Source organism: Haliaeetus leucocephalus, unplaced genomic scaffold (assembly GCF_000737465.1).
Source record: "Haliaeetus leucocephalus isolate CR32 unplaced genomic scaffold, Haliaeetus_leucocephalus-4.0 Scaffold840, whole genome shotgun sequence".
Taxonomy (NCBI): Eukaryota; Metazoa; Chordata; class Aves; order Accipitriformes; family Accipitridae; genus Haliaeetus; species Haliaeetus leucocephalus.
Window position 1 is genome coordinate 1,477,177 of NW_010973276.1, and position 21,139 is coordinate 1,498,315.

The 21,139-nt window shown below is 39.5% G+C and overlaps 1 protein-coding gene across 1 annotated transcript in view; it reads right to left on the bottom strand.

The window, feature by feature from the left end:
- The window catches only part of KIAA1671 (KIAA1671 ortholog), a 63,065-nt gene that overhangs the window by 37,202 nt on the left and 4,724 nt on the right, over nucleotides 1-21,139 (bottom strand). Inside the window, exons 3-4 of the mRNA XM_010582054.1 lie at nucleotides 17,919-21,131; nucleotides 17,071-17,193 (exon numbers count right to left, since the gene is read on the bottom strand). Coding sequence (XP_010580356.1) covers nucleotides 17,071-17,193; nucleotides 17,919-21,131 — 3,336 coding nt within the window. The remainder of the gene's footprint in view (nucleotides 1-17,070; nucleotides 17,194-17,918; nucleotides 21,132-21,139) is intronic.

A 21,139-nucleotide genomic window follows, 5' to 3' on the forward strand; every position in this document is an offset into this window, starting at 1 on the left:
CCTTACGTTCTCATTTAAGAAAAATCACATTTAAGTACAATACTTCTTACAGATTTGAATCAAAAAATGATAACAGAAGGGGCAAGAACAGGGGGAAGCAGAGGCACAGAGTAAGTCTTATTAAGTTCCAAATGCACTTGAAAGCTGTGCTTTCCTCCAAATTAACCAATATTAGAGAAACCAGGTAAGAAGGGGAAAAAAAAAAAATGGCATTCCTTGTTTTCCTTCCAGAACTACACTTGTGATAGAAGAAAACACATTAATAATTTCCATGACTGAACACTCCAGATACTTCTTTGTACCTGCCAAAATAATTTTACCATCCTACTACCATGGTCATCCTTGATGGGATCAGTGAAAAACTGCAGTTTCCCATTCCATTTGTAATCAAAGTAGAAAGCCAGTCATCCTTTCCTCTGTACAAAATTCTGCGCACTTTTACAGTAGCATATAATTATTCCAAGATTAATAAAAATCTGTAAATAAAGGTAATTGTGAAATAGAACTTTTAATCTAAGTTTTGAAACAATTTAAGTTTAAATACAATTACTAGTAATAATTGCAACAACTAGAGTGCCAAAACAGTTTTTTGGAAAATATTAATTCTTTTGTCCCCCAAACTATGTTCCTCTTGAACTTGAGAAAGGCCCAGTTAAACATCCTGAACATGCATAGCTTTTGTACCTTGAATTGTTTCAGTATAAAACAAAGCTATCAACGTTAAAGCTGAGGAAACAAGCTAAAAATATACTGTGTTGTTTGAAAGCCCACGTACATAATCATTCAGCACTTCCCTTCCATCTCAATGGAGGAGGAAAAACTGAAAAACAAAACAGAAACAGGAAATTCCTACAGCACAAATATTCTGGAAAGTACTAAAAACATTTTCTTTACATTTGTTTACATCAAAAGGATCAAGCCAAGCAAAAGATGGATAGTTATAGTTTTTTTCCATTTATACGAATAAAAATCCAGATGATGAAACTTTTTTGTTGATAAACATTACCATACAGACACTAGACATTCCCTTCAATGTGGGCTGAAAACTACAAACAAATTAGCTACAAGCTTAGCAATAAGCTAAGCATTAGCCTTTGTATCACCCAAGAATGATGCTATGGAAAACCAGGAGCTATCTTACAATAGGGGAGATACCTAATGGCAACAAGAAACACAACGTGAAACTTATCCGTAAGAAAAGGAAGCTATTTGCACAGTGAAATGAAAATATGAGCATGTAAACAGATACAAAGTAGGCTGAACACCACATGCTCCCTGCAAATGTGCCCAAGCGTTCTCAGGAGCAGTTCTGTTGTTTTGATCAAATACACGATCTCAACACACGACTGATTCATTTTTCCCCAAGGTCCCAATCTTCAGTTAGGGAATCTCCCCAACATGCCAGGCAGCCACAGGACAAAAGCCTCAGCCTGCAAAGGATCTCCTTGCACCAGGGAGGCAAAACAAAGCTGTACCATAGCCAGGGCTCTTACATTAAGTCCAACAAAGGAATGGTTATTTCTCCATCACTTGATCCAATGGATACTCACACGTTAAGCACAGGTAAATGCCAAACACCTTTAACAGAGACTTCCTGAGGTCAGTATGTGGCCTAAAATACCTCCAACTACTAAACTTTTCTCACAGGGCGAAGAAGGTAAGTGAAGTGGAAGAAAACAAGCATGGGAACATGCTACTTCTGCTCAAAATGGTAACAGGAAGAAAGGTCGGGAAATCTCTTGTTCCCATAAGAGTGAGTCAAATTACGTGCAAATGAGAAAGGACAATCCGATATGAAGAGACATTCAAAGTGTTTTCTTCTCTTTGATCTAAAGTTTTACCATCAATTCAGACCTGCATACGAGCAGTCATCCAAACCCCTCCTTACCAACACCCTTCTGCAAAGGCATCAAAATCCAACTTCAGGGATAATGCCATGTCGTGGTTTAACCCCAGCCAGCAACTAAGCACCACGCAGCCACTCACTCACTCCCCCCCCATCCAGTGGGATGGGGGAGAAAATCAGGAAAAGAAGTAAAACTCCTGGGTTGAGACAAGAACGATTTAATAGAACAGAAAAGAAGAAACTAGTAATGATAATGATAACACTAATAAAATGACAATAGTAGTAGTAAAAGGATTGAAATGTACAGATGATGCACAGGGCAATTGCTCACCCCCCACCGACCGACACCCAGCCAGTCCCCGAGCGGCGAATCCCTGCCCCCCCCCACTTCCCAGTTCCTAAACTAGACGGGACGTCCCATGGTATGGAATACACTGTTGGCCAGTTTGGGTCAGGTGCCCTGGCTGGGCATGAGAAGCTGAAAAATCCTTGACTCTAGTCTAAACACTACTGAGCAACAACTGAAAACATCAGTGTTATCAACATTCTTCACATACTGAACTCAAAACATAGCACTGTACCAGCTACTAGGAAGACAGTTAACTACATCCCAGCTGAAACCAGGACATGCCAGATTCACCAATTTCATTCCACCTCCTTAAAATTTCACCACAAAATTCTGATTCATCTCACTAAATGCTGTCTGAGCAGTTTTGTAGCATTACAGCTCAGCCAGCATCTCACTTTTCAGAGGCAGTCAGCCCTGGTACGTAGGCTGGATGGAGTTTGTCATCCCCACTCTGTAACAGCAGGAATCCCCTTATGCAAGAATAGTTCTTTTCTTGTGCACAGCAGAGCTTTTGAGGAAGCAGGATTTGGCCCACACACATTACATTTATTAAGCAGGGTCTAGCAGTCAGAAAACATCTCCTCAAATCTCACAATTTTTAGGTGTTGCTTGATAACACTATACCTAAAGTCAGGGTCCGTTTCAGTGTGCTCCCAAGCGTCCGGGAGCATGGACAATTCACAACACACAAACATAGGCAAGCCAATTTCAAGAAGTGACAGACAGACAGACTGCATGCTATACTGGGGAATGATATGTTCTCTGAACAGATTTCATAGAATCATAGAATCATTTAGGTTGGAAAGGACCTTTAAGATCATCAAGTCCAACCACCAACCATGCCCACTAAACCATGTCCTGAAGTGCCTTGTCTACGCACTTTCTGAATACCTCCAGGGATGGTGACTCAACCGCTTCCCTGGGCAGCCTGTTCCAATGCCTGACAACCCTTTCAGTAATGAAATTTTTCCTAATATCCAATCTAAATTTGGTCCAAAACACACTACTCTCAAATCAGTCAGTAAATGCCAAGTTTACTATTTCTTAAATAGTGCATTTCTGTCATCCTTTTCAAAGGGATAAAATACAGAACTTTTCATTACCATCTGGCTGCTGAAATTTGGTAGTATTTCTCTTTCTCACAGAGGGTGCTCAGGTAATCTCCAACTACTGAAGGTTCAAATCTGACTTTCAGAATTCAGAGAGCACTCCAAAGGAAGAGCATGCTTTTTTGTGCAAGGGATTTCCTTCTTCAAAGAGTAGTAAGAAGCAGCTGGAAGGTAAAACTGCATCTTAAATCATTTCAGCTGTTCTCAGCTTAATCACATACTGCCTAACAACTGTCTAAACCACCTTCCCACTGCACAGCTGGGAAGCACTGAGTGCCTGATTGTTCTTTCCATTTTCTCCCTACAAAACACTATTCCATGCATCTTTCATTTACATTAGCCACTTCTTGATCGCAGTAAGCAGAACAAATAGCAGGTATAAGTTTATACAATACGGCCTTCATCCATTTCATCTTGCAACATGGCATTTTTATTTTTATTTGCCGTTGCTGTGTAACACTGCATGCATACGCGATTCCATTATTTCTTGGACTCTTTGCTCTTACTGCCTCGTCCTCCTCCCATGCACAGCACGTCAGCCCCATGTCACCTGACAGGAGGGGGCTGCACAGCCCAGCCACACAACAGCCCAATGCTCCCATGTCCCCCAGGACATGGTCAGTGCACTGGTGGGGGACCACAAGCCAGCCGACTCCATGCTTGCACCAAGCTACAGCCAGCCAAGACGCTTTTCTGGAGCCCAGAGCAGTGGCTTGGTACAAGAATACTCCTGGAACACTGCAGAAGACTACATCTTAAATTGCTTATCAGGGTCATTGTTACAGGCATGGCCTTCATTTACATTTTTTAGATTAAGTGTGTTATTTCCTGCTAGGTCTGGATCTTTGTGGAGCTAAAACAATGATTTGCTAAAATTCCTTCTGCGTTCTCAACTAGATTTGCTGTATTTCCTGCTCTGAACTGTGACATACTGCTGAATTATGGAACAAATCCAGAAGTAAATCCAGTCTCATCCAACATCTGCAATCTCCAACCCCAGCAATCAAAACTTGCCAAATATGCACTGTGGTTAGCAAATAATCTATACTGCCTTCCTTAATGTGGCAGGTATTTATTAGCCTCAACCGTGAATCACTAAGCCAAATAGTACATTTTTTCCAAGCTTCATTCAGGCTTAAGATTTACCTTAAGTTACTTGTAAAGAGCAGCTTTGCACTGCAGTACAGAGTCCTGTCATATCTTGAGGAAAGTCCACTACAAAGGACTACTTTCACCATGCTCAAGTTGCTCTCTAAAATGCCGTTTCCTTTCAGTACAGTAAACACGCACTGGTTGTATGAACAACTCACAACTGCTGAAAGAGCAGGAACAATAGTGGGAACTTGGCTGTCTCCCAGCATTAGCAACATGGACAACAGCATGGGAAAGCAGGAACTGAGTCAAAACAACTTTAGATCAAAATATTAGTAGGGAGGCAGTGAAGTTACCTCTGCTTTGTATGTATAAATGAGGTTTAACAATCCACTTTAGCCTTGTATCAGAAGCATACTCCCTACTTCAGACTCAAATTAAAGGGGAAGGGGGCAGGGGCAGACAGACCCCCAGCTCCAGCTGCTCTGAGCCCGGAATGACACAGTCATTACAAAAAAAATTACCAGGTCTACAAATGGTTACATCTTACTGAATGCAAACCTTATTGCACTGAGTTAACCTAGAACGCACTATTTCATAAAAGCATTTTATGGTAAATTAAACTTAATACCACACCTACTTAAACTATCTTGGATTCTGCTCTGTTTCCTTGTGCGAGCTCTGAAGCTGTGCAAGGACGAGTGGCCTCCGGCCAGCACGCTGGCCTCCCACGGCTGAACAGCACTCTCTCGCGTTCCTGCGGGGAACAGGCTTCCTTGGCCGGGTTTATTTTGTCCACTTGCTCTTCGCAATGACACAAAAGTTAGAATTCCTCTTCTACAGCAGCATTCAGGAATTAGGAAAATGCCCTGCAACGGGGCTTCATGTACTCAGATTATTTGAAAGGAAGATTTAGCTGCTGACATCAGCACAGCAGATACACCTCAGACACTACCTGGGTGTGAGGGATTTTTAAGCCTTTGGAAAAAATGTATGCCTGAAATGCGACTGCCCCATCATCAAAAGTAAACGCCATAACAGAATAGCAGCACTGTCGACAGGAAATCCCCAGGCAGCACGCACAAAGGGAAGCCACACAACACCAACACAGAATGCCTTCCCTCCCTTAAAGCAGCGATAACCATTACCCGTGGCACACAGACCGATGATTAAGGTTTCCTTCCATCGCCCATCAAAATGCTATTGCAGTGACATGCCACGACAGCATGGTTATTAATGAGCTGCCACTTCCTTTGGAGTCACCTGATAAAGAGGTATCAAAACCACTTTTAAAAGGCAGCAACTAATATCTTGTCAAAACAAACTTTAGATCTTACTTCTTAAATACCTCAATTTTCTTTGGATTTTGTAATTATTGTTTAATGACTGTCGATAAAGAATAAGGTCTTTTTAAACCATCACAGTGCTGCAGGGTAACACTTTATTTAAAATATGCCATTTTCTTCTGGATGCTTTCAGGATGTAGCATTTGTTTGCTATTTGAACAAAGACAAGTGCCAGACTGAGAAGAAACAGCTCATCAAGAATGGTACCCAGCATGCTGCGGAGACTCACCATCATCATCCACACCAGAAGGCCAAAACTGAGCAATGAATCTGAAACGCATTTGCGTTTCAACTGTGTATCACAGTACTACATATGTATTACACAGCTACAAGATTTATGAGAGATTCTCTGCTCCTAACAGGACACTGGGCTCCCACAGGCTTTTCGGACCTTCATTTTGTTAAAGTGGACCCAAGACCACTCTTAGACCATACCTATAATGTTTTCATGTTTTCAAGGCATCTTCAGCCACTCACCTGCCCCAGTAGCTTTTCCTGTCACACTGAGTTGAAACTAATGAAACTATCCATTTTATGAGGCATCAGGATTTGTGCATCTACCACATGCACTGTGGGGGGATCCAGACCAAGCGAACATCTGGCTGTCAAGAGAAAGACCACATCTTCACTAGAGATCACAGTGCGCTCTCATACAAGGGGGTGCACTGGTGGCTGCTCTCAGCTTTTCCAGCTGTCTTCTCTCATCTACTGACTTTATCTGTCTTACCTGCATTGAACAGCAATCACATAGCTCTCCATCAAGCCCCAGGATTTTGATTGTTGATTGTCTCTGATATCACAGCAGCACAGGTGGAGGCCCAGCCAGCACTCAGAGCTGGGTCCCTCACTAACCATCAAAACAGCCAGGACCATTCTGAAGGTGGCTCAGCAGAAGCAACCACCAAAGTCGCAGCTAGTTCCTGACCAAGGTACTAAAAATTGCACAGTTCACATCCTGACACCAACCCTTCTCTCCCCACAAGCACTGCAGCGCCTGTTCAGAATCAGTCAGAGCTCCTATTCTTTTCCTTCAGCACCTATTCTGGAACAGATCCAGAGCTTTCCTATCTCTTGCCAGCTCTGCCCCCACTGCAAGAAGTCTGGCCTCCACTCACCAAGCTGGCTTATGTTACCTGGTCGTACTTGTGACACGGATCATTGTTTATCAGTGTGCTCCTACAGTAGCCTCAGATACATCAAAAAAGAGATTACATCATCAAAATTGCAGCATCCCACAAAATGCCCTGGGGCAGAGCAACAATTGCTCACAACTTTGAGATGGCTAAGGACAGGAACAGAACCAAGAGCGCTCCACTAGTAGCTGTGACCACAAGCAAGCCAAAAAAGCTGGTTATTGGACAAAGGGCATTACAAAGTAACAGGAAACCTCATTACTGTGGCTGCATACCTGGGATGCTGACCAGCTTGACAGCGTGACTGATGCAAGCAGCTGGACAACAAGACTATTGAGCTGCACTTAAATGACTTCTTATGCAAGTCAGACCTAAAGATGTCTTGTATCAGCTGCAGCAAAGCTCCTCACCAGCTGGAAAAGGGATGATGAATACCCCATGTACCCTGGAAAATACTCAAATATAACAAATATAGCACATGGTCACTGAAAGACTGGCACTTGAATACAAAATTACAAAAATTAACTAATTAAAGATGATGAAAAGATCACAGCTAGGAGGAAGGTACATGGCAGGGCAGAGAAGGAAGTGATGATACAGCATACAGAGAGCAATGATTCAGTCTCTGAATTTCAGCCGCTCAACTACAGATGACCACAACGCATTTGGTGATTAGTGCACAGTGCTCTGCTTTATGCTTATCTGAGCGTTTGACTGAAGGGGACCAAATAACAAGTACAGTTTGTAACTGAAAATATGACTGAAAGCAACTCAGTAAGTTTGGATTCCAGGTTGATGGAAAAGGCAGCAAGAGGAATCAGTGCTGACATGAGCTCGATGGTGAAGAGCCAGCCCTGAAAACACCAGGAAGAGGAGCACCACCAGCAGCCTACTGTAAAACACAGGCTAAGGCAGGAAACCACAGGCAGTCCTAGCAAGAGCTGCAGACAGACCTAAAAGGCAGCCTGGACCCTTTTTCCCCTACCACCAGCAAAAGCTCAGTTGTATGCCATACAGGTTATCTCACACCGCCTATAACCTGAATGGTTAGAATCAAAGGACTGATACGTTGCTGGAGTCACAAAACCACAAGCTTCTGAGAAATTTCTCCCAACAATGAGCACATTTATAGTACAAAGAGACAATTTACGGAGAGTGAACCAAACACAGACAGGTGTTTAAGAGTCCTGCTCTTCCCCCATCAAAGAAACATCAACTAATTTGACCAAAACCAGACTGTGTTATCACACCAGCTAGGAACTTCTGGATTCTTGAACAGCCATCCAAAAGACTCATAAAAGCCTTATGTAGCCATCTGCAAGGCTCAATCAGCCCTCTTGGCTTTCCTCTTTTATTTTTCTCTTCTTTTTTGCTGGTTGGTACAGTTGCAGCTATAGCTCTCAGTAGCTCTCGTTAGTCCATCTTCTGTCATCAAAAAGTTCAATGCTCAGTCTTCCCTAGGAACCTGCTGCTCGGGAATCCCTGTCTCAGTGTTATGCATCATACTAAAGAAAACACCAACCAAGAGCAAGCTGCAGTATTTCAGAGTCCTGCGGCATGCCTCATTAAGAGTGCAAATGATCCAGGTTTGATAAACTTGCTCTTCTCATTATTACAACTCAAATTGAAAAGGGAGCTCATGGTTGCATTACTAGACAGAACTCTGCCTGCATCTAATACAACCTACTGAACAAAACATTTTGCCAGACACAAAGACCACTTTTCAGAAACTTAGAGCTGTCACTCAACACCCATGACCACAGGACACAGACCCCTTGGTGGCCAGCTATCATTTCACATACTCAGGCAGACCACAAACTATGCTGTGCTCAGAAAGGAGGATTTCTTTTGACAACTTTCCTACACATCACAATAATACATATCCTATTCAAAGATCAGAAGAGGAATCAGCAAGTAATTAGCAGATAGCTGGCACTGAGTGGGTCCACTGATGTCAAACTCCACCACTGCGTAGGAGTAAAACAAATACACAGCAGAAGAGATACAACCTATCAATAACTCAAAACAGTAGCTTTAAAAATGGATTGTCATTATAATATTTTTTAATTAAGAGTTACAGCTTCTTCAAGTATGTCTACTCAATGAATTAAGTATCTTAGCTCCCCAAGACAGATTAAATAACACAAAGCTTGTCAACTAACCCCAACATCTCTGGTTACTCCTGATTATAAATAGACAGAACTGATAAGTATCTCCCTAGTAGCCTTCAGCTGTAACATCAACACAGAAAGTGTCAAAAGGCACAGCTGTGCTTTTCCCTTAAAATTTCTTTTTTATATATATACTTAATATGAATATCACAATTGTCCTTCCAATATTTTCTTGCAACACAGCAGGAGAGTGTACACTAATTAAAATGCCTAAGAAATACTTCAAGGCCTCTAAAAGAGCATATACACAGAAAATATAACATACCTGTTCTGTTACAGACTAAAACTGCAAATTGTAGATACCATCCCAGTGATCTTCTGGACTGAGCAAAAAGTTTGTTTTGTTTTAGAGGTTTTTTTCCTTGCCTTATGGAAAATCACCAGATAGATGTGAAAGCAAAAGCATTCAGAGCTCTCTTTCACACTTCTCTTTACATGAAGAACATTTGCATCCTCATCATACTAAAATCTGATGCATCGTGCTAATTTTTTAATGTACAATTTGAAGAAAGCTTGCTTAAAAATCTAGCTAATCAAATTAAAAAAAAAAAATTAAGAAATGTCCAAAGACTTCCATGTTTTACAATACTAGTCTCTAACAGGAAAAGATTTTTAAGAAAATGCCCAGTTCTTCAAGTAGTATTTTCTCTCCCTGCTGCAAAAAAATTACAGTAGGCAATCTCATCTCACTACTGATCAAAGCACATACAAGGCTAGGATTGTACAATTAAATGTTAAATGAGGGAAGCCAACTCTTTGCTATGGTTTCAAAATGTGCCTAGCAAACAGCTAACATTAAAAGATTTAAAGTGTCATTGCTGATTACGTGCTGAATTTACAGCTGAAAAAAATTGCTAGATTCATGCAGACAATACCACAAACAAATGCAAACTGGTACTTGATTAGTACAGAAGACATTAAAACATTAAGTAATTAGGTTCAAAGTAATACAGCATCTATTCGTAAAGGCTTTAAAAATCAAATTCATCTTTTATAAATGTGAAAATATCAGACAAATACCAATCACTGTGCAAAAGTAACCCTTCAAAGCTGGCAGACTAGCACAGTAAAGGAAGACTGTTAAAAAGAGCTTTTCACTGAAGAGGGCCCTAAGGATTATTTGAAGAGGAAGTGCTCATCGAGACAAGTGAAACCTATTAACAGAGTCAAATTAAAAATAAGTAAGGAATTGTAAAAATACACACTTCTAAAGCCATTAGTACTGGCCATTTTACTTAAATAGCAGGCAGCAGCTCTAGCTAGCAGCAGGAGGAGGAGTACTTCTGGAAGCAGCAGTCTCCAGAGTCCAAGGATAGCTTTTAAACAAATGGGGAAGAATATTTCCAATATGCAGTATGCAAAACTACAACTCCTATGGTTAGACATAAACAAGGAAGAAATTCCAATTAATAAGAGGGTTTTCTGAGGCACATTCAAGTAATCTGCAGTCTCTTCATTTTAAATGAGGATTAAAGATAAAATAGCCTTTCTCACCCTAAATAAATCCCAAGTTTAATGTTACTATTCAGAAAGATCAGAAAGAAACTGAAGTAAAACCATCGCTACACATGAACATTCTCAGGATTTCTGAAAACAGTTAAAAACATCCAACTTGGTAAGCGCAATTACATTAAAGAGTACACTTACCCACAAATATTGCAGCAACTTCAGCAAACGTGGACAGTAATAATACTCCATTTTCCAAAGCACAAAGTTAACACAAAACCATCTTCGTTAGAGTCAGCCTCCCCACTCTTCCCCGCCTCCAGCAGAAGTTAAAAGCAGACCGGAGCAATTAAAAGCAACATGAATAATGTACAGTGTCTGTTTACACAGCTCCACGTCACCATGCTGAGCTCTGTGCCTTTAACAGATGCTGTGGCTACTTATAAGCAGTAGCTGAGCTACCGGCACCATGTGATTTAACCACTTGTTATTTAGCATCTAACTGCTCAGACTTCTCCCATCTCGGTAATCCGTAACGTGTTAGTCTAGAATTAATAATAGTACTTGGGGTTTCGCACTAAAAAGCCCTTCATCTGGAAGGAAAGAGAAGCTTCTAAACCCACTCGGTTTTGCAGGCTGGATTATGAAACGCTATTAATGCCACCAGAGTTGTCGGGGTTGCTAGCTGACCTTATTTTTCGGTAATGTACAAGAAAAAGAAAAAAACCACACACGAAAGAAAAGCTCCTGCTTTTAATATAAAAACATCTTTTGTGAACGAGAAGAAATAGACACAACAAAGTGTCTTTTTATATACCACTGGAATGTTCCCAGCAAACGAATACTACCAAAAAAGGAAGAAAGCCTGGGCAAACCGAGTTATTAACCAACACTGGGTCATCCTCCTCTGGGCTGTTAGAAATCGGAAGCAGAGCTAAACGACCAAACAGTGGTAGGTATTTTGTGAAGAGCAAAAACTGGAATTGTAACATTTCTATCTGTTCCTTCTTTTTTGACCTATATCCTTTTTTTGATGGGAAAAGGAAAGACAAGTGACAGGAGCCAGTCAAGGGAGGACCCCGACTGCCTTTCCCCCTGATGCAGCACTCAGGCTCTCACCTTTCCTGGGCAGGGAAAACACAGAGGTGACACAAAACAGCTTCCAGGACTCCACAATTCCTTTGCTTGCAATTTTGCTTCTGGATCTTTAAGAAAAATACCCCCACTTTTCTAATGGTTACCTATAAGATCTCGTAGAGCTGACAAATTCTTTTGATTTTCTTCCAGGCAGATTCAGTTTTTAGGCTAACAGAACAATTCACACATGATGGTTTTTTCAGTACATCTGTTTCCATCTGGGAAGGAGTGAAGCTGCAATATTAGAGGCTTTACACAATCAGAAGATGAGAAGGCTTACTTTTCAATGGGTAGGAGAGAGACCTGTGATGGGCAGAACTGGAAACACTGGTGAATGTGACATGCCAAACTGTAAATTCATCTGCACATGTTTATAAAATATTTATCCTCTCCCCTGCAGTTCATTTCCAAAATTTTTTTAAGAGACAGCTCATGATTTTCTTAAACAAATCCTTCTCCACCCACATACCACAGTTTCAAATAAGTGCATCTTTATGTGGACAGCATTATGGATATCAGATTTTCCTCGCCAAAGGACAAAAACCCCAAAGTTTAATATAAAATAATAAAATGTATAACCAGAGGCTTCAAAATAATTCATGCCTATACCAGTTCTAGTACCAGAGTGCTCCGTTTTAACTACACAAAGCAGCAATTTTGGTTATAAACCATAGTTGCATTAAAGCTGCTCTGTTTCCAAATGCAGGCGCAATCCCTTCAGCCCAACAGAGCAAGCACAGTTACTTCTATTTGGTGAATGAGTTGCATCACACATTCTACAGTTTTTAATTCATAAGACTCCTATCAGTCCCGATGACTTAATCAGGAATTGAGGTTTGTGACTGAACGTCAGAGAATTAAAGACTTGTGTCAGCTGTGATGGAATCATTACAATTTATGAAAGACAATACTTGAAAACATCTTCTGAAATTCAAGTGGTTTACTATAGCACGCTGCAGCTATAGTGCCTTCTAAGGGAGCACAGGGTGCATAATAACCGGAAGTCTCACAACAAGCTACAAAACCAGAGAGCATTTTTAGTTTACAGATAGTTACAACAGAGGCTCACAGTCCCTCTCCGAGTGTTGCATTCAAGGTCTAAAGGAAAAGACCCCTACAACAGTCTAAGGCACTAAGCCATGCAGATGAGCTCTCTGCCTGCTAGAGAGTCCAGGAGATTTGCAGCTAATTCTGTGAGCTATAATCCCAGTTGTCCAGAGCAAACATAAGAACAACTTTATTTTTATACTTATACTATGGTGCAGGCAGGGCTAAACCACAACAGACATAGTATTCTACTTAATGAAGGAGTAAATATTTTTAAATGGGCAGGGAAAAGTTTTGTCTTCTTGATACTGTTAGCTCTAGCAAAGCAAACAAGAAGTTATTTATTCACATAAATTCTATTCTTTTCCTTAATTCTCTGTTAGGTGAATGCCTTTAAATCTGAAACTATTTCCTTCTTTACTAGAATCAGGCTACATCAAAGAGTGAAAAGGGAAAGCAAAAAAATCTTATGTTGGAATAGAACCTTTAAGCACTAAGCTACAATTAGCAGTAATATTTATAACACAGTCAGTCACTTGTTAAAAAAACACTAACAACAAAGTTTACAATCATAAACTTATTCTAAGCTCCAAGAATCAGAAAGAAAGGCCAAAATATTCACACAGAAATCATAAATTAGAAGAATTTGCCTTAGAGGTGAATTTGTGTCTTTGTCATTCATGCATCCCAGAAAGCAGAAGTCCATCTCCCATCCTAACGCCAAAGACACAGCTATCTGGCTGACTCCTGCTGCGCAAGTCACTTTCTGAACATCTCAACAAAAGGCAGCCAAGAGAATACTGAAACATCTAACTACAAAGTAGCAGGAATAGTTTTACAGATCATAACAAGTTCTCCAGTACACAAGATGTATAGTGCTACTGACCTCAGAGAAAAATATATTCCAAGAAATCTGTCAGTCTTCAAAGATCTTCTCAGTTTGAAGGTTTTAAAGCATGACACCTCCACAGTCTCAAAGACCATCACATTAAAATCAAGGCTTCATTATCCTCTATTCTGGAACAGCCCAAATAAATAAGGGAGCAGTTCCAAACTGTGGTATTTCTGTTATTCATGGGGAGAGAAACCACCTTTTCAGGTTGTAGAAGACATTATTATTTTTTTTAAAGTACATAGAGACGTTGTAGCCCAATTCTTCCTCAAACTCCAGTATATAAACCACTGGTAGTATGATACGTTCACAGTCATTAATTCACCACAGTCCAATATGTTCACAGTCATTAATTCACCACAGTCTTCGAAGGTGGTGAAGTCGGGAAGCTGCTGCTATAAGTACAGAACACCTTTCCTTTCCACCAGGAACAACACCTCTTTGAATGCTGTGATGCTTTACCAGCCTTGTAATACTTAAAGCACTGAAGATTTTCTTTGTAAAAGACAAAGTACCACCCATAGTAAAAACACAGACAATGATAGTCTACCAATGACCCTGGAATCTTTATAAAAAGCCTTACTCTGTTTTTAAGCAACACAAACTCAAAATAGCTAAAAAATGCAGTCTAGATGAGTGTGAAATCTCAAGAGTATCATCCTCCACAATTTCAACCACCAATCCCATATCATCAATTGTATATTGTAATGGCTTGATTTCAAAAAAGTCCTAAATAATGTTTTGAAAAATAACATCATTGGAAGTAGATTCCCTAGAATATAATCACAAAGAAATTACTTCTCCAGAAGTAAAATTATACTATTGCACCTTGTATCCATTTACAATTGTGTTCATCCCTAAGAATCTAGTTCATTAGCTGTCCTGGAAAATTTCATTCAAGTAGTTGGTTATTATCATAGGCAGATGGGAAATAATGCAACAAATGCATATTAATTTAAGTTGGTTTGTTAAATATCAAAATAATACAGGACAGCTCATTACACTACTTTAGTAGTGAATGTGAATGAAAGTGGATCTTTTATTCTACATTAAAACTTGCAACTTATCACTTTGAGCACTACAGTCTCATTAGAAAGGTAACAATATCTTGAGTGACTGGCAATATGTACTGTAGCATATTTTTTTGACACTATGCCACAAGAAAAAGCAAATAACTTCATAACTAAACAGACAGACTAGAAACCGTTCAAACAAAACAGCAGCAGTTTTGTTTTTTTCTAATCCTCTTTTAAAGGTGTACTAAGCAAAATACAGACTGCATTCAAATTCAGAGGAAATATGTCACTTAACTGTGATTCTCCTGTGAATCTCTCTTGACCTCTCGCATCCCTTGAACTCAACTACAATGCGTCTCTCCACCAGAGGGAAGTATTGAAACATACTGATGAGAACAGCGACTGCACAGCAAAAGTCTTTGTATTTTCTCCAAATGAAAACAAAGGTATTAACCTTGGTGCCAGAAGAAATGGTTCAGTTTTACATAATCTTCTGCAATATCTATGTGGGGCTTTGGAAAACGTGAGACTATGGTGAGTTTTCTACCTCCCAAAAGCATGTAAAAATTACTTCTCTGCACCTCCTCACTCACAATTTATATGCACGAAGGCCAGACTGCCCTTTTTGCTACCATGGCACTGCAGAACAACAAATACACCACGATTAAGCTTTTCAAAGCAACACAAAGGACTAAAGCACTCGGATCCTACTGAATTCCAGTGGATGCTCGACATGCAAGTTTTCTCTTCTAGTGGGGTTGACAGCCTTCCTTTCCTGTCTCAGGCCACACTTAACGAAGTCAAAGGTTTATTCTGAGTAACCTCACACTTAACAACCAAGTTGGAGAATAACAGTCGTATTTATCTGAGTACGCTACCTAAATAGTTCAATTATCCCAGCACTATTTCTGAAAGCACTTTTCTCCCACATATTCTACCTTGTCAGTGACACCTGTACATATTTGCACTGTAAACTGATGGCATAAACCAACTTCTAGGGATTGAATAATAACTGCCAATTCTGTAAATAACCCAAACTTCCCCCAAGATGAGCATTCAACCTGAAGTCCGTGCTACAAATGGGAAAGACAAGGGATATCAGCCCTTGGATACCTTCCATGAAGTTTTAAGACTAGAATTGGAACAATGTGAGCCTGTTTCCAAAACTCCTATTAGGAAACTTGTTTACAAAATCCTTATAGCTTTGGCTGTTTTCTTTTTCTTCACTAGAAGAGAAAAAAAGAAATCAGTTCCTTTTCTTTTTTTGTCTATTCTCTATTAAAGGGCTGTAAATAGCAGTATGAGCAATTACAAAACCAGGATGCATGCAGAGGGCAGTACATTCAGTCACCACATGAGTGTGCTAGCAGACTACGAGGACAAATGAGATTTGCCCTTGGGACAGTTAGTATGGCAACATCTTTCAGTCACCCCTTTTCCATACAAGTGGAAGAGTTTTGAAAGGATGTGGGACATCCAGATTTTCAAAAACTTCAAATATGTATGCATAGAGTTATAAAAGAGCGTACTCTGATGTGACTACAATATTATTCCAGTGTATAAAATCTGTTTCCACGCACAAGGTTAAAAAAAAACAAAAAACAAAACAAAACCAAAAAAACCAACCCACAGAACAAAACACAAAAACCACAGCATTGCAGTGGTTCAAAACAAGTTCTTCCAGTAAGGAAGCATTTGAGTGGCAGCACCAATGTCTCTTAGAAGTGTAGAGTTCTGTGCTGTTGGTGTGGTTTTCAAATCCTTTATTTTCCACAGAAAATTTTGATATTTCATTTATTATATACCTTTGGGAAGATCCAGATCTTTGCTTTGTATTTTAGAACATCATCTGGACATAGGATTCTACTTCCCAACATAAAATTCATCTGTGGGCTAAAGTCAGAACAGCCTTCTGCAACTTAGGAGAACATCACCCAACAATTTTAAGTGGGAAATTACCCCAAAAGTATGCATATTAGAGGCAAATCAGACGACCAAAAGTGTCAGCTGTGATTCTTCACATAAATAGTTCTCTGTGTGTTCCCTACAGAAAGAAAATTAAAGTCATTTTTCAGACTATGATACAGTTCTATTTGTCTGCACAATCCGTAAAAGATTTTCTGGAATCTAACCAATTTTCATTACCTAAGCTGAGAAAAAAAAACCAAAAAGCATAATGATCTAGACCCATCTTAAGAGTTCAGGATGAAAATTCTTTGCTTAGGAAGAAAAATGAACACGCTGCATGGCTTATGCTTTGTGTATGCAAATTTGGCATAGACCAGTGTGGTAGAATCCCAGGGAGAAGCGTTCTCTGGCAGTTAAACTCCACAGAAAGTGCATCTGCTCCTTCTGCTAGGCACACACATCCTTTCTTTCACAGCTATTTGCAAAAATGAAAACAGTGCTGAAAGGAGTAAGCCAAACTGCATCTCTCATATCTCTCCCCTAGCCCCTGCCCAAGAACCTCCTCCAAAATAACATACCATCCCGTTATCTGTCCTTCTGTCCTTATAAAAACTGTGGCGGCTTCTCTGAGTAGAAACCAATGAGAAGTCTGTTCCGTCTGCTTTGTCTGAACTCTGCTTGGTCCACTCTTTCCTAGAAGCCTGTTAAAATAAAGTTATGTATGTTGTTAGATATGCATGCATACACATACATATGTATATAAAATGCCCTTCTGAAAAAAAACAAACAAACAAAAAAAACAACAGAGGAAGTCCAAAGCTGAATACACAAAATGGAAAAACATTATAGCCAACAATGTCCAACTGGCTATGCATTAATGCATTAACTGTCATGGTGTTAAGGGAAATCACCTGCATTTCACCAAAGTCACTACCAGCAGTGAAGTTTCACATACAAATGAGGGCCATTCACCCAGTGACAAAAAAAAATAAATTTGCTTCCTTCAGAAAAAAAAAAAACAACAAAAAAAACCCAAACTCCAAAAAGAGCACTGTTGATGACTCATAAAATAAACCCAAACTACTACTTTTCAAATAATTACAAAATTGCAGAGTTAACAATTTAACATCCTAGGTTCATGGTATTAATAAAAGAACATGCCCACATTTTAAAGCTTTTTCAAGCTCTCCATGGAAACATCAATTAATATTTATACACTTGAAACAAAAATCTAGTCAACTAGTACAATACAAATTCATTGAGAAAATACAACTCAAAAGGAAATGAACTCTATTGAAAAGTATGTATCTGCTCACTTGCTGCAAAGTCACAGCTATCATTGAAAAGCAGTAGAGAGACATAATAAAAGCTTCTGTTTATTTTCAATTTTAGTTATAGGAGACACTTAGATACCATTTGGTAATACCTTTTTATCCTCACGGAAGAATGATTCTGACTGAGATGACATCTTGTGTTTCCACCCATTATCCACACTTTCCAACACGAAGCTTTGCCTGGATCGGTATGGATCCTTTCTTCCCCTTACTTCTTGCATAAGTGGTAGATTGTCTTTTCCTTGGTGGCTCTTTTCTGAATAGGATCGTCTTAAATCTGTGGGTGCACTTCCTAAACCAGATGTATAGCTCTTCCAATCAGTTTTACTTTTCACATTGGAAGAGTCATTCTCACATGTCATCTTATCTGCATTGTCTTTGTTCCTTGTTATACAGCTCCTTGCTACATTTTTGCTCCAATCACTTTCTGGAGACACCTCCAAGAACTGTTCTTTTGTGACCAACTTCTTCTGTAAGAGGCCATCATCTCCCTTTATGGACAACTTGGAAGCAAAACTAACCTCCCACTTTTGGTCTGTACCAACTGCATTTATAGGCTGTACCTTATCAATTACAAATTTTGAACTTTGATTCCTGGAAGTTAAGTTCACTTCTTCATCCTCATCAATGATGAAAGTTTTCTTCCTAGTGAACTCCACAGGTGAATTTACAAACTTATCTGAAAGCAAGCTGCTAGGATTTCCCCAGTAAGGAGGGCTGAACTTTCTGTCTTTGGACTTTTGTTTATCAAATTCAGGGCTACATGATTCCAGTTTCTCTTTGCTCTTTTCATTTAGAATTAATTCCTCTGGCCTGTGGTACTCTTCTGCATAGTCACCTTGTTTGTTATTAACAGAACAACGATCTGATCCCTTCCACACTTTCCAGCTATAGGAAGAAGTCATCCTATCTGACACATTTCTTTTGTTCTTTGATTTCTCCCTACTAAGTGAGCTGTGATCTCCAGAGAGCTTGTCTTGAACATTACTGGCCTTCACTGATTCTTCTTTATATTCTGCCATAAGCGCATCAATATCAAGAATTTGGGATCTGTAACCATCCTCAGCCTTCTTTCCAGGTAAATCATAATTATTTTCATTCCTTTTCTGGGGGACTAGTTCACTGTCTTTATGTAACTGTGCAAAATGCAGGGGGGATCTGGGTTCATGGTAAGAGGAGACTTTTCTTTTGCCACTTTTGATATCAGTTTGAGCTGTATTTTCCAGATCCTGTTTTAACAGGAAAGCATCAACATCTATAATTTTCTCTTTAGAATGATCCAGACCTCTTTCACGATACTGGTGGTTATCTTTCCTAGATACATGAAAATTATCAAATGCAATGTTTTTGGAAAAGATATCATCTTTTTCTTCTTCTTTGACCCAATCCTTGTTAATATGCACTTCCCGTGAGTCTTCTCTACAAGTTGTACTCATGAAATTTTTATTTGGTTGCTGCAATAAAGGTTTGGACCTTCCAGGAAAAACAGGGTCCAGATTAATTACTGCTCCCTCACTTGAGCTAGAAATTTTATTAGTTTCACTTGCACTAGGAGTACCAACAAAGCTTTTCTCTTTTTTGTTACCAGCAGTCTGGTAAGTCACTGCAAAGTAAGTTGCCTTTGGCTCAAAGGCAGAACGCTGATTTTTCAAATAATCATCAGGACTGCCAAGAACAGTTTGGTTTGCCTCATTCCCTTCCAGCCCTTCTTTGCTTTTTTTGCTTCTCTTTTTAACTGAGCTTTCATTCAATTGCAATGAATCTGTCCGACTCAGCCTTTTGATATTTTCAGGAGTGAGCCAGACGACTTCTTCCATCTTGACAGAATCCTGAGGCAAGGTCCTCCTTCTCCACCTTTCAGAAATCTTCAAGTCAGAAACACTACTTCTGGTTCTCCTTACTTTTTCTTCTGGATCTATTACTCTGATTTTTTCACTGTTTTCATGAGCTGTACTATCTAAGTTAAAGTCTTGTTCTTTGCAGTTTAAGTCTAGACCTTTCCTTAAACCAAAGGCCCTAGATTCCTCTTTATTAGTGGTTAGTACTTTTGTATCTGGATGGTGGCTACTGGAAGATTTACAGAATTGTCCACTTGAAAGCACTGAAGCAGACTGGGCCCCATGTTTATTTACACTTGTTGAAATAACTTCGCTATCAAAGTTGGTTCTGAATTCATAGCTGTCTGCCCCACCTGATCTAAAACCCCTTTTCTCAGAAGAGCATTTCATCATATTAGACCTCTCTGTTTTATCCATGGAAGAGATTTCACTCTTATTTTTAATTTCAGAATGTAGTTTGTTTACTTTTTCATTCATTCCCAAACATTTACTTTTGTTTGTAGAATAAGGTATTTTCTCAGCTATTAATACTGGATCAGTTTCAGTTTTATCAGAGTCTTTCTTCTGTTCAGGTAAAGTGCATTCACTGGAGAAAAGATCATTAGGTTCTCTCAACACAGACTTGCTTGTAAAAACTTTTGTGTCTCTAGCTTCTGAAATAATGTTATCTTCTTTCAAGTAGAGAGTTTTACTATTTGCCCTAGCTGACTGACCAGTGTGTAAAATATCCTCATCATTTTTATTCTCTTTCACAGATGATTTTCTAGTTCTGAGTGTCATGGCCTTTTTTTCAGGAGCTATTGTAATGGCTTCACTAAGAGCTCTTTCACCACATGTCTGAAAGACTTCATATCTCGGCTCTATTCTTTGGTAAATTAGAGAGTCTTCTACATTTTTAGGAGTGGCTTTTTCATTTTTCTCAACCAAAGATTTTTCTAAGAGAAGTCCTGGAGTCATTTTCTTGTCTTCACTTGAACAAGCTGGTTTTCCACTTTTTTCTACATCTGTTGTATGTTTTGATGAATCGGACTGCTTGTGATACTCCTTCTTTACACTAGTGGTTTCCTCCACTTCTCCCATCCATGATCTTCTGTTGTGCCCCGAAGTCACCACATCATGCTTTGCCTCAAGCTCATTACTCATTTTCAGTGCAGAATCAGTTCCAGGATGATCAGCAGCAACATTATGCCTCTGAACATTATGGTCAAACATGGTGGCTCGGACAGTTTTAATGTATGTCTTTTCCACAAGTGTGGTTGGTTTTAATTTTTTTTCCAAGTTGCTTGTGAATGAGACAGAATTTTCACTTTGCTGAGAAAAATGCTGACCATCTCCAAGGAAGCTTCCTTTCCTCTCTACCTGATCAGATTTATTTGTTATTTTTAAAATCTGCCGGGGTTTCCAAGGATTCGCAGTAGCATGTGCTTCAGTGAAATCTGTGCCATATGCAAGCTTGATCTCCTTAGTCTGGAACA